Source organism: Neovison vison, chromosome 3 (genome assembly GCF_020171115.1).
Source record: "Neovison vison isolate M4711 chromosome 3, ASM_NN_V1, whole genome shotgun sequence".
Lineage (NCBI taxonomy): Eukaryota > Metazoa > Chordata > Mammalia > Carnivora > Mustelidae > Neogale > Neogale vison.
Genome location: NC_058093.1, coordinates 15,092,852 through 15,105,768, shown reverse-complemented (window position 1 = coordinate 15,105,768; position 12,917 = coordinate 15,092,852). Strand labels below are relative to the sequence as shown.

The 12,917-nt window shown below is 39.3% G+C and overlaps 1 protein-coding gene across 34 annotated transcripts in view; it reads right to left on the bottom strand.

Annotated features, from left to right (window-relative positions):
* The window catches only part of ABI2 (abl interactor 2), a 119,291-nt gene extending 106,947 nt beyond the window's left edge, over nt 1-12,344 (bottom strand). For 14 of the 34 annotated variants that reach the window (XM_044241386.1, XM_044241380.1, XM_044241364.1 and 11 more), the window contains exon 1: nt 12,049-12,343. In XM_044241386.1, coding sequence (XP_044097321.1) covers nt 12,049-12,165 — 117 coding nt within the window. In that variant the 5' untranslated portion in view covers nt 12,166-12,343. Of the gene's footprint in view, nt 1-12,048 lie in introns of all 34 variants that reach the window. The other 20 variants (XM_044241385.1, XM_044241358.1, XM_044241361.1 and 17 more) reach the window with 3 other exon arrangements.
* Between the last annotated feature and the right edge of the window lie 573 nt (nt 12,345-12,917).

Below are 12,917 nucleotides of genomic sequence, written 5' to 3'. Positions count from 1 at the left end.
TGTTAATTTTAGCCATTCTGACTGGTGTGAGGTGGTACCTCACTGAGGTTTTGATTTGTATTTCCCTGATGTCAAGTGATGTTGAGTACTTTCTCATGTGTCTGTTGGCCATCTGGATGTCCTCTTTGCAGAAATGTCTGTTCATGTCCTCTGCTCATTTCTTGATTGGATTATTTGTTCTTTGGGTGTTGAATCTGATAAGTTCTTTATAGATTTTGGATACCAGCCCTTTATCTGATATGTCATTTGCTAATATCTTCTCCCATTCTGTCCCTTGTCTTCTGGTTTTCTTGACTGTTTCCTTTGCTGTGCAAAAGTTTTGATCTTGATGAAGTCCCAAGAGTTCATTTTTGCCCTTGCTTCCCTTGCCTCTGGCGATGTTTCTAGGAAGAAGTTGCTATGGCTGCGGTAGAAAAGGTTACTGCCTGTGTTCTCAAGGATTTTGATGGATTCCTGTCTCACATTGAGGTCTTTCATCCATTTGGAGTCTATTTTTGCCGATGGTTGTAAGGGAAACAGTCCAGTTTCATTCTTCTACATGTGGCTGTCCGATTTTCCCAACACCATTTGTTAAAGAGACCGTTTTTTCCATTGGATATTCTTTCCTGCTTTGTGGAAGAATAATGACCATAGAGTTGAGGGTCCATTTCTGGGCTCTCTATTCTGTTCCATTGATCTATGTGTCTGTTTTTGTGCCAGTACCATACTGTCTTGATGATTACAGTTTTGTAATAGAGCTTGAAGTCTGGAATTGTGATGCCACCAACTTTGACTTTCTTTTTCAACATTCCTCTCACTTATTCGGGGTCTTTTCTGGTTCCATACAAATTTCAGGATTATTTGTTCCACTTCATTGAAAAAAGGTGATGGTATTTTGATAGGGATTGCACTAAATGTGTAGACTGCACTAGGTACCGTAGACATTTTAACAATATTTGTTCTTCCAATCCATAAGCATGGAACGTTTTTCCATTTCTCTGTCTTCCACACAGTTTCTTTCATGAGTATTCTATAGTTTTCTAAGTAGAGATTCTTTGCCTCTTCGGTTAGGTTTATTCCTGGGTATCTTATGGTTTGGGGTGCAATTATAAATGGGATTGACTCCTTAATTTCTCCTTCTTTTGTCTTGTTGGTGTATAGAAATGCAACTGATTTCTGTGCTTTGATTTTATATCCTGACACTTTACTAAATTCTAACTGTTTTGGAGTGCAGTCTTTTGGGTTTTCCACATAAAGTATCATATCTGCTAATAATAATACTAATAAATTGGGCACAGCATGTGGTAAATACTACAGGGTACGTATACTGGCTATCATTGTGATTCTGATATCATTAGAAACATGCCAAATGAGACTAGGAAAAGTAATTCATGTAAAAATTTTTTCTAAAAGTGGTCAGAACTTGTTTTTAAAAAATTGGGGGTGGGGTGGGGACTGGGTGGCTCAGTCGGTTAACCAAATAACTCTTGATTCTGGCATGGTCTCTATCTCGAGATCGTGAGATGGAGCCCTACAAAGGGCTCTGTGCTGGTCGTGGAAACTTCTTGGGATTCTCTCTCCCTGCCGCTCCTGCTGCCCCTCCCCTCCCATTTGTGTGCACACAATCACACAATCCTGCTCTCTCTCTCTCCAAAAAAAAAAAAAAAAAAGTCTTGAGACAGAAGTATGCCTGTTATGTTCAAGAAAAAGAGGCAACGTGGCTTGAGTAGAATAAACAAAGGAGAGAAGAGCAATTAAATTAGGAGAGGATTCAAGACTAAAAAACCAGATCATTTGGCTTGTGGGCAATGTTAAGGACTCTAATTCCTATACTAAGAAGGGAAGTCTCTTGAGTGTTTTGATCAGAGCATGACTTGACTAAGATTTTTAAAAGACATGGCACCTGGGTTGCTCAGTGGCTGGGCACCTGCCTTCATCTGAAGTCATGATCTCAGGGTTCTGGGATGGAGCCCTGTATTGGACTCTCTGCTTGTAGGAAGCTGCTTCTCCTACTCCTACTCCCCCCACTTGTGTTCCTGCTCTATTTCTCTCTCTGTCAAATAAATAAATGAAATCTTTAAAAAAAAAAAAAGATTTTTAAAAGATCACTCTAGCTATTGCTATAATCTGAGGAATAATGGTGGCTTGGACCAGATTGGCAGCAGAGGAGATGGCAGAACTCAGATCCAGACATGTGAAGATAGAGTTGTCTATTATCCAATGCAAAAGAGAAGGGTGAAGGATGGTACCAAGGTTTTGGGCTCAGGTATCAAGGGGGTTAGAATTGCCATTTACTGATAAAGGAAGGAAAAGCTATGTTCAGATATTGTGACTGAATTGTGTCTCCCCCTCCACCAAGATGAACACATCCTAATCCTCTGGAACCTGTGAATACAGTATCTGCCATGAGATAGAAAGATTATCAGAGCGGTTCCAAGGTGAATCTTTATAAAGAAAGGCAGAGGATCAGAGTCAGAGAAGACAATGTGACAACAGAAGGAGGGAGAGAGAAAAGGGATGTGATGATGGAAGCAGAAAAAGAAAAATGTGAAAACCTAAGTTGAGGCTGGAGTGATGCCACTTCTGGCTCGGAATCTGAGTGACAGTCATGAGCCAGGGAACGCGAGCACCCTTTAGAATCTGGAAAAGGCGAGGAAACGGATTCTCCCCTAGAGCCTCCAGAAAGAACGCAATTCTGTGGCCCACTGCAGACTTCTCTTTTCAATTTATTTATTTATTTATTTGACACAGAGAGAGAGAGATCACAAGTAGGCAGAGAGAGCGGGGGAAGCAGGCTCCCTGCTGAGCCGAGAGCCTAACGCAGGGCTCGATCCCAGGACCTTGACCTGAGCCAAAGACAGAGTCTTAACCCACTGAGCCACCCAGGCACCCCCCACTGCAGACTTCTGACCTCCAGAATGATAAAATGGTAAATGTCTGTTGTTTTAGACTGCTGAATTTGTGGTAATTTGTTGTAACAGCAATAGAAAATTAATATAAATACAACAGTTCAGATATTTACAAATTAAGAACTATCTGTAGTATTAGATTTTCTGTAATACAACAAAATCTCCTTCAAAATTTGGAAATAATACTATAGGACTATATGGTTGTATACTCAAAAGATATTGTGTCAAGTTAAATAAATGCCTTAGCATTTTAAATAAATGTCCTCATACATCTAAGTTCAAAATTGGGAGTTACAATAGTCATAAACTAAATGATAATATAAAATTTGGTCACATATAATCTGAAGACTCCTCTCTGAACCTCTGAACTTTGCCAAATCTATCACCCTGATATAACCTCTATATAACTATATAAAGTTATATAACCTATAACTATATAACCTCTATATAAGTTATATAACCTATAACTCCCTCCATCTTGGCAAAATGCTGGAGAAGCTACAAGTTATAATGGTTATGCCTTCAGTCAGTATATAACCATAAAATGGATATAAAAGAAGGTAGGTTGATTTGTATATTTATCAAAAGAGGACATGAGGACATGATAAAAAGAGGACATGATAAAAAGAAATATCACTCTAAAGCAATTCAGTTTTGGGATAAAGTCGTTGAACCCAGGGCATACCTAGTTAGTGTATCACCATATCTTGAAAATTAAAATACAACTATTTGTGGGTCTATGAATGTGAACTACAACTTTACAGACTACATTTTAGTTGCAAAAAGCTGTGAAATTCTGTTTAACTAAAAAAAATACTGCCATCATACAGTTGTAGTTAAATAGGACTGTGAGACACACCGTACTGGCTCAGTCAGTGGAGCGTGCAACTCTTGATCTCAGGGGCACGAGTTTGAGCCTCACATTGAAAGCAGAGATTCCTATATAAAAACAGCAAAAAAAACCTGAAAATTTTAAAGATTAAAAATAAATAAATAGGACATGTGAAACTAGGATCCAAAAAATCCTAGCACCACCTAGCATTTTTGAATCTCAAACAATCAGATCTCATCCTATCAAAATCCTTGAAATTAAAAAGGTAACCAAAGACACACCACAAAAGAACAGGGTAAAAAGATAACAAAATAAAATACCTAAATCTTTCAATATCATTAATAATGATTATAGTAAAAGCAAACCCTCACACATCATTTTTCACTGATTGCATGATAAACATTTTTTCCTATTTTAACATAACAAATCAAAATGCACTGTGTCAGGTAAGTGGTAGTATTTTAAGTGTTTAAGAGGTAGTGTTCATCAATTCAGTAGCACATAAAATAATGGCATATCTTAAAATTGATAGTCTTAGCTTTGATTTAACATACACTGTTTTAGCTATATTAACTCACTCAATCTTCAAAACTACCCTATAAAGTAGCTGCTGTAACTCTACCATCTTACAGATAAGAAAACTGAGACAGAGGGGTTAAATAGCTTCCAAGTCACACATCCACTAAAATTAAAATTGTCAGGGAGCTGGAGTGGCTCAGGGGCCTGGGATAAAGCCCCACATGGGGCTCCCTGCTGGGCAGGAGCCTGCTTCTCCCTCTTCTTCTGCCCCTCCCCCTGCTTGGGCTTTCTCCCTCTCTGTAAAATAATCAAATAAAATCTTAAAATAAATTAAAATTATCTTTAACACATGAGAGTATTATAAAATTACTATTTAACCCATATCATATTCTCAAATTTTCAGAACTATTTTAGTGATCTCAACATGAAAACAAAAGGTTTTTTAACAAAGTTGTAAGTTTTTATAAACAGTCCTTTTGCACACACAAATATAGCACCTAGCAGAGTGCATAAATAGCAGCCAATATATAATGTACACCCATTTAACCAAGCTTGCTTATTGTAGCAAATTTCTAGATATTAATATAAATCCATTTCTTATAAAAGAAAGATGTTCTGTAACTCAAAATGCCCATTCACTGATCAAACCTTCTGTAATTATTTTTAATATATTTCACAATCAAATGACTCACCTTATCAACAGACTAAAAGTAAATTGAACATCTTAATAGATGTGAAAAAGGCATATGACAAAATATAACATCTATTCATGGTTTTTAAGAAAATCTTTTCAGCCACCTAAGAATAAAAGAGAACTTCCCCGATCTGACATAGGGCACCCACAAAAAAATCTATAGCTAATTTCATATGTAATAGTGAAAGATTAGCTGATTTCCCTCTAAGTCTGAGAACAAGTGAAGAACACGGGCTCTCACCATTCCTATTCAACATCATACTGGAAGTCCTAGCCAATGACTTAAGGCAAAAAAGGGAAATAAAAGGAAAAAAGATTAGGAAAGAATAATTAAAACCACCTTTATTTGCTGATGACATGACTGCCTACATTAAAAAACAAACTTCAACAAAAGCTACTATGCTTAATATATAAATTTAGCAAGGTCATAGGATAAAAGATCCATATACAAAACCAATCCTATTTCTGTACATTAGGAATGAACAGGAACTGAAAATTTCAGAAACAGTACTATTTACTATAGCGCCAAAAATCATCAAAAGAACTAAGAATAAATGTAACACTACCTGTGCAAAATTTGTATTCTAAGGCCTATAGTGACAAAAGAAATCAAAGATGACCTAAATAAGTAGAAATACCAAATCCACAGATGGGAAGACCCAATTTTTATTTCTATTAACAAACAATGTATCATTTGCCCCAGGCGTGCAGGTCTGTGAATCATTAGACTTACACACTTCACAGCACTAACCATAGCACATACCCTCCCCGATGTGGAAGACCAATATATATTGTCAAAATGTCAATCTGTCCCAAAATGATCTACAGATTCAGTGCAATTTCTTTCAAAATCTTAAGTAGGGTTGCAGAAATTAAAAAGCTAATTCTAAAACATATATTTAAAAAGCAAGGGCCCAATAATGCATTATACGTTAATAAAAATAATTTTTAAAAAAATAAGTGCCCTAGAGAAGCCAAAACAATTCTGACAAAGAACAAAGTAGAAGAGTCACACTATTTGACTTAAAGACTCAGTATAAAGCTATAGCCTGATATGAACAAAGAATATGTACACAGATCAAAGGAACAAAACAGAATCCAAAACTGACCCACATATATATAATCAACTGATCTTTGGCTAAAAAGGCCAAAATTGTTTTAGATGACTCTATCCTCTAGAAGCTTTCTATGTGGAGAAGGAACACAAAGTAAATGAAAAATTCAAAGCAGGTATTCTCCCACATGCTACTTCATGAAGCCAATCTATCCAGAAGCCCCATAAAAATTCAACCATAAGTTGTCAAAGTCCACAAATAGTCTAATCTTCAAGATATTTCCATTCATCCACTGAGATTACATTTAGACATACTGCCACTGCATGCTATTTAAATTCTTCCCATTTTAAAAGGAAAGTAACACCAAAAGGATCCCATGCTCAAAAATATCTCCACAGTATATTCTACACATAAGTAAATCAATGTGGTGATTAACTATTCTCCAGGAGAAGAAAGATGACCCTGAATAAAGCAAGCCTATCACATGTTCAAACACTAATCATGGTAACACACCACAGTAAGAAGAGGAAGTAAAGGAGAGTTTATGAATTGTTTGAGTAAAGGGTCATTTCATACCAACAAGCTCTTCAGGATAGGGCAAAATTAAATGCAATCTCGGTCCTTGGATCAATAAAGGGAATTAAAAGGCCAATTAAGTACACTGGAGAGGAAGAGGAAGAAAGTGCAGAGATGACAAAATTTTAAAAGTTATTTAAAAAATTAAATTTAGGGGTGTCTTGGTGGCCCAGCCAGTTAAGCATCTGCCTTCAGCTCAGGTCACGATCTCAGAGTCCTGGGATTCAGCCCCGCATTGGGCTCCCTACTCAGCAATGAGTCTGCTTCTTCCTCTCCCTCCGTGATCTTTCCCTCTCCCTCTGTGCGCTCTCTCAAGTAATTAAATAAAATCTTTAAAAATAAAATAAAATAAATGAATAAATAAATTAAATTTAAATTTAAAAATTTTAATGAGAAAAAAGAATAAGGGTCTCAGAATACAATTTAGTCTGTATTTGCAATTTTATCGAAGGTCTTGATAATGACTGGGTTATCACTAAAAATCCAATTACCAAATATCTGCTAGAAAGTCAAGACTAGTCTCTCTGAGGTGATAAACCTTAGTCAAATCCTGATGAATTAAGTCACCTCAATCTAGGGAAATTCAGTCTCCCAGTCTGATAGGCACTTAGGCGGTTCACTCCTCTCTGTGGAGGTAAAAGATAAAAGTCAGAGAAGGATGTAAATATTGGTCTCATTCCCCCTGCTTGTTTTCTCTCTCTCGCCATCTCTCTCTTTGTCAAATAAATACATGAAATATTTTTAAAATAAAATAAAAAAATAAAAGTAATAGAAATAAAGTTTCTTCTTAAGGCAAGGTACAGAGGTAATAAACAACATGAACCCATTTTTTATATATAGTTAGGTATAGCAAAAGATTTAAAAGTATAAATACCAGATGTGTTCAAAATGACTGGGCAATTTTAAGTTTCTTCCTTAGTAATTTCTCCTAGTAATTTTTCAACAGTGAGCATGTATTCAAATAGTTTTTATTAAATAAGAATTTTAAATCTTTACACTGTTTCAGTAATGGCTTTTTTATGAATCTGGTAACAAGTCATGATTCTATTAGCTCCCTATAATAAACTTTTCACACAATTTTTAATGAATCTGAGAGTATCACTATTAATAAAGACGAAGAAAGGAAGCCACTAATGACGTCTCTCCTATTATTCAAAAGCAAAATACAAAAATATATTTTACATAGATATCAGAAATATACATATATATATTTCCACTAAAATTTAAGGTATATTTTTTGAAAAATTTTTATAAAGTATTTTTTTTTAATTTTCTTATTTTTTAAGGAAGCTCTGTGCCCAAATGGGGCTCTAACTCATGACCTTGGGATCAGGAGCTGCATGCTTTACAGACCGAGGCAGCCAGGCTCCCCTTAAGAATCATTTTTAATTTCTGTTCTTCTAAGCAAATCCATGTTACTGAATGATTTTGTTCTTACTCCAAACAACGGACAATGGGATTTTACTGTTTATCTAATGTGAATTAACACTCACAAAAAGCACTATTTTATCTAACAAATGGGAAAAAGGTAGGGGTGCTTGAATGGCTTGGTCAGTTAAGCGTCTGACTCTCATTCTCAGATCAGGTCATAATCTCAGGATCTTAGGATCCAGCCCCAAGTGGGACTCTCCACTCAGGGAGGAATGTGCACATCTTCCTTTCTCCCTGCCTCCCACCACTCATACATGCGTGCCTGTATTCTCTCTCTCTCTCTCTCTCTCTCTCTCTCTCTGTCTCTCTCTCAAATAAATTGTTTTAAAAAAGCAAAAAGGTAACTAGGAATAAGTTAGTTTTAGGATGCCTGGGTGGCTCAGTCCCTTAAACATCTGCCTTTGGCTTGGGGTCATGATCCCAGGGTCATGGGATCAGGTCCTGCATCCCTCCTTGCTCAGCAGGGGGCCTGCTTCTTCCTCTGCCTGCTCCACGGGCTGCTCCCCCTGTTTGTGTTCTCTCTCTCTCTCTGACAAATAAATAAAATCTTTAAAAAAAAAGAATTAGTTAGTTTTTCAGATTTGCTCTAGGAAAGTACCAACTAGAAATTAATTTCATCTACCAAAACATTAAAATAACTCATATTATTATAAAATTCTTCTATTTGTAAAAATGTAGATTCCAAGTCAATCAAAATACTATTTGAAATTTCTGCACACTTCTTAGTTTAGGTATCAATGTTTATATTAATAAATGAAAAAAGTAAACACAGGTCTTACACGTATCTTAAAAAATCCTAAACAACTACTAAACCCTTTTTTACAGAGAAGAAATAAAATCAGGTAAACAGCAGCAAATGTTAGTTACGACTTTTTATTATCACATTCTAAAAAAAATATGTTTAGTATCACTTTTCCTAGAGGTTGAAATAATAAAAGAAAGCCATCTAAATTTTTACTAAGGATGATTTTTAAATTTTTAACATTAGCTGCATTAGTAACCTGAAAAACTACTACTTAACAACACTGCTGTACCTGTAGATTTTGTGTATGTGTGTGTGTTAACACAGGCAATACCTAGTCACTCTTAATGCTGGCAATATACAGGAAGGATGTTTTTATTAGCAACAATTTAAACACAGTATAGTTGTTTCCAGAAAGACAGTACAATCATTTTTCCTTCCTTTGCTCAATATCCACACTAAATACAATCCACATTTAGGATATTCTTATTTAACCTAATTATTTGAATATTCCTATGCTTAAAACCAGCTATTTAAGAACACGCAATAAAGAACCTTACCCTTTGCTATATATAATCAACAGATTTATCTTTTTCTACTTTACTGGCAAAAATTATTTCCACAACAATCTGAGGGGTTTGAAGTGGCGGGGGGGTGGGAGGTTGGGGTACCAGGTGGTGGGTATTATAGAGGGCACGGCTTGCATGGAGCACTGGGTGTGGTGAAAAAATAATGAATAATGTTTTTCTGAAAATAAATAAATTGGGGAAAAAAAATTATTTCCACAAAATAAAATGAGTGTTAGGTTAGTTAACTTGAGCTAGGGCACGTTGCTATAACAAGGCTAAACTGACTACGTGATCGTATACATAACCAATTAACTTTGCAGGGTAAGAGGCAGCATCAAAACCCCTGCTGGTCAGTTCTCTGGTCACAAAGAGAGCTAGTTGGGTCAACTGTACAGCTGGGTCAGCATAAACATACAATCAGTATGTTCTATTTATCAACTTTACTACAAACAAATCATCCAAAGAGCTGTCATCTGGGAAGAGAAAAACACCAATAATACACCCACTGAATCATGAAACAGATGATAACCTAGGAGGTAAAATCTAAAGTGTAAAAGCTATTTTAAATGCTAAATTGAAAAAATATTTTCAAATCCATTTCTATTAATAGCTATACGATGAATTTAAAACATAATGGTGGCAGTAATATTCTCCTCCTCTCAACTAGAAGAAATATATTTTAAAAAGGACAATATTTAAAATATTTAAAAGAGGACAATCCCTAATCCCTTTAACCCCTCAGCTTTATTAACCCATATACTTTACCTTTATGTATCAACTGTAATCGAAGAAAAACTATACCTTCAAAAATAAAAATTATTTTCCAAAGAGAGACAAATCTGTTCCTTATTTTTTACTACTGGTAATAACTGCTACCAAACCACTTTTCCACTCCCAGTGTCTCTTCAGACCTATAATCCCATAATATGTTGCAGGAGGCAATGGAATTACCACTTCGGTCCTTTAGATCTGCCACTCCTAAGAGACTGTGAATTCCCTGAGAATCACAGAGCTTCCTCCAGTCCTTCTGTCCTTACAGAGTATAAATTGACACACTACATTATTCATCTGTTCACAGATCAGCCTCTCCTATTAACTACACTACGAAATTCTATAAACACTAGGTGTGTATCATCAAACCTTTACACTGTGCCAGGCTGCAGAAGACTTTTGAATAATATTCAGTTGAAAATTGAACAACTAATCATTTGACTCTTTTCTATCCCGCTGGGTATTAGCAAAGCACCCTCCAAATATGGACCACTGTATATTTTGTATGAACTCTGACCTAAGACACATTTTTTCTGTTCCTACTAGCCATACTTTCAAGTGCCCCTTTGGAGGGAAAAGCCTTGGATTATGCCTGGTTCCTTCCCCAATAGGAATAGTCCCTACAAGATAACAGAGAATTCAGTACATATCCAATCAAGTAAAATCTCACAACACCATCCTTGATTAACTATGCAATCCTTACAAAATTTATGAACCCATAAATCCTAACACCTTTTTTTTTTAATTTTTAGTTTATACTAAGACTGAAGAATGCCTCCCAACATAGCTGATAAGAAGAAGGATGCCTGGAGAGATGGAAGTGGGAGAAAGAAAAAAAAAAGAAAAAGACGGTAGTGAAAGAGCAATTTAACATACTTCTTCCATTTCCACCTTTATCCCAAGAGAATTTAAACGGGAAGGGGAAAAAAATGGAGGTAGAACCTGTGATTCAGAATAAGCCATAGAGAAAACAAAAGATGCTAAATTTGCAAACTGTGTTTTAACCTATCCTTTCAAATAATTTTTAAAGAAGGATTTTTTTTTTTTTTTTAATCCACAGCATCTTTTGCTTCGTCCGGGCGCAGCTGGATCCCATCTCCCCCAATATACCCCACCTCCATATACATAACACACATTACCACTACGAGTCTCCGAGCCAAACCAACCATCTCGGGAAAATATTAAACCATGAGGATCCTTTCCTAATCCTTGCTGAAAAATACAATTCTTTTTCCCACAGGAAAATGAACTATTCTAACGGGAATGGGGGGGGGTGTTCATTATCATGCAATTTCTCATTCTCCATAGGGAGGAAAATGGCAATAACTTCCAACAAGAGACAACTGCTCTTCTGCTGGATCCCCGGCTAGAAACTAAAAAAAAAAAAAAAAAAAAAAAGCAAAATTACCAGTCTCTTGAGACATTTATATGCATATAAAACTAAGGCACTTTACTTCGCAGCAACACAGCCCCTTAAAAATCCTCCAGAGCTTGGGGGAGGGGGTGATCCATCAATCCCCCCACACCCCTGCCATACGGGGGAGCAGGATTCTGTCAAAGCGAAAAAGCCACTCTCCGCCTCCTCCGCCATCCCGAACACTGACGGGTACCGAGAGCGGGGGCGGCCGAGGGGAGAAGCAGCGAAGGGGCTGGGACACGACACGACACCACACACACACACACACACACACACACACACCGCGGACTGATTCACCGTTTTTTTAAAATGTATTAAAGCTACAGTTTCCTCCAGCCGCAGGTTTCTCACCAATTCACCAGCCCCGGCTCCCACCCTACTCTCCCAATCCCTCGGCCTCGGGGGCTTCGCTGGGCCGGGTCCCCGCCGCGGCCGCGGCCTCGACCCCGCGCGCCCTACGCCCCCCAGAGCGCGCGGCCCCCGGCCCGGGGATCCCCCACGCGGCGCCCACCGGCCGGAGGCCCCCCGCGCCCAGGCCGGGACCTGCTTCGCACCTGGATGTAGTTGTTCTCGCAGTAATCCGCCACCCGTTCCAGGTTCGTGTAACTGTCGAAGAGGGCCCGGCGGCCCCCCGGGATTTCCTCCTCCAGCAGCATCTGCAGCTCCGCCATCTTCACATCCTCCTCCTCCTCATACAGACCGCAGAGGTAGCGGCGGCAGCAACGCCTGGGAAACCCAAGCCTGGGAGAGGAGGAGCGGCGGCGACGGCGGCGGCGGCGGCAACTCGGGAGGAGCGAGAAACACCCCCCGCGCGCCACAGGGGAGGGGGCAGCAGAACGGGGGCGGGGCGCGAGCCGACGGACTCCGAGGACGGTCACCGCGGCGACGGACGGCGGGCGCGCGCACGCGCGCTCCCCTGCCTCCGCCCCCGGGCGCCCGAAAAAGATTCCCACCCTCGGCCGCGCCGCCTGCCCCTCCCCCACTCCCGGCGTTTCCTAGCGACGGTGGGAGTGGGGGCCGGGAAGCGCGGGAGTCGTGCGCGCAGTTAACCCTTCGGCCCCCGCAAGTTGCGTGACTCGGGAAGTGTCCCCGGCCGCCTTTGTTGGTCCGGGGACAGCGCGCCCCGGCTCCGGCGTCTTCCCGCCCGCGCCCTGCGGGACTCCCCTCCGCGTTATTCCCAACCTGAGGCCGAGCCCCGCGGTCGCCGGAGCCCACAAAACTTCCGTGCGGCTTTAAGCGCCTGCCTGCTTTCCATTTTTTTCTTTGACCTCATCCATTCTCTTTGGTACGGATAAGTAAATTCCAGTTTCCTAATCCCAAATGTCCTGCATCCCGGCTTTTTTGCACTTCTTTGCCCCTAGAGCTGCTGCCCTCCGATGCCCCGCCAGGTTCGCCCCCGCCCTCTCAGTGGCCCCTCCGCGGA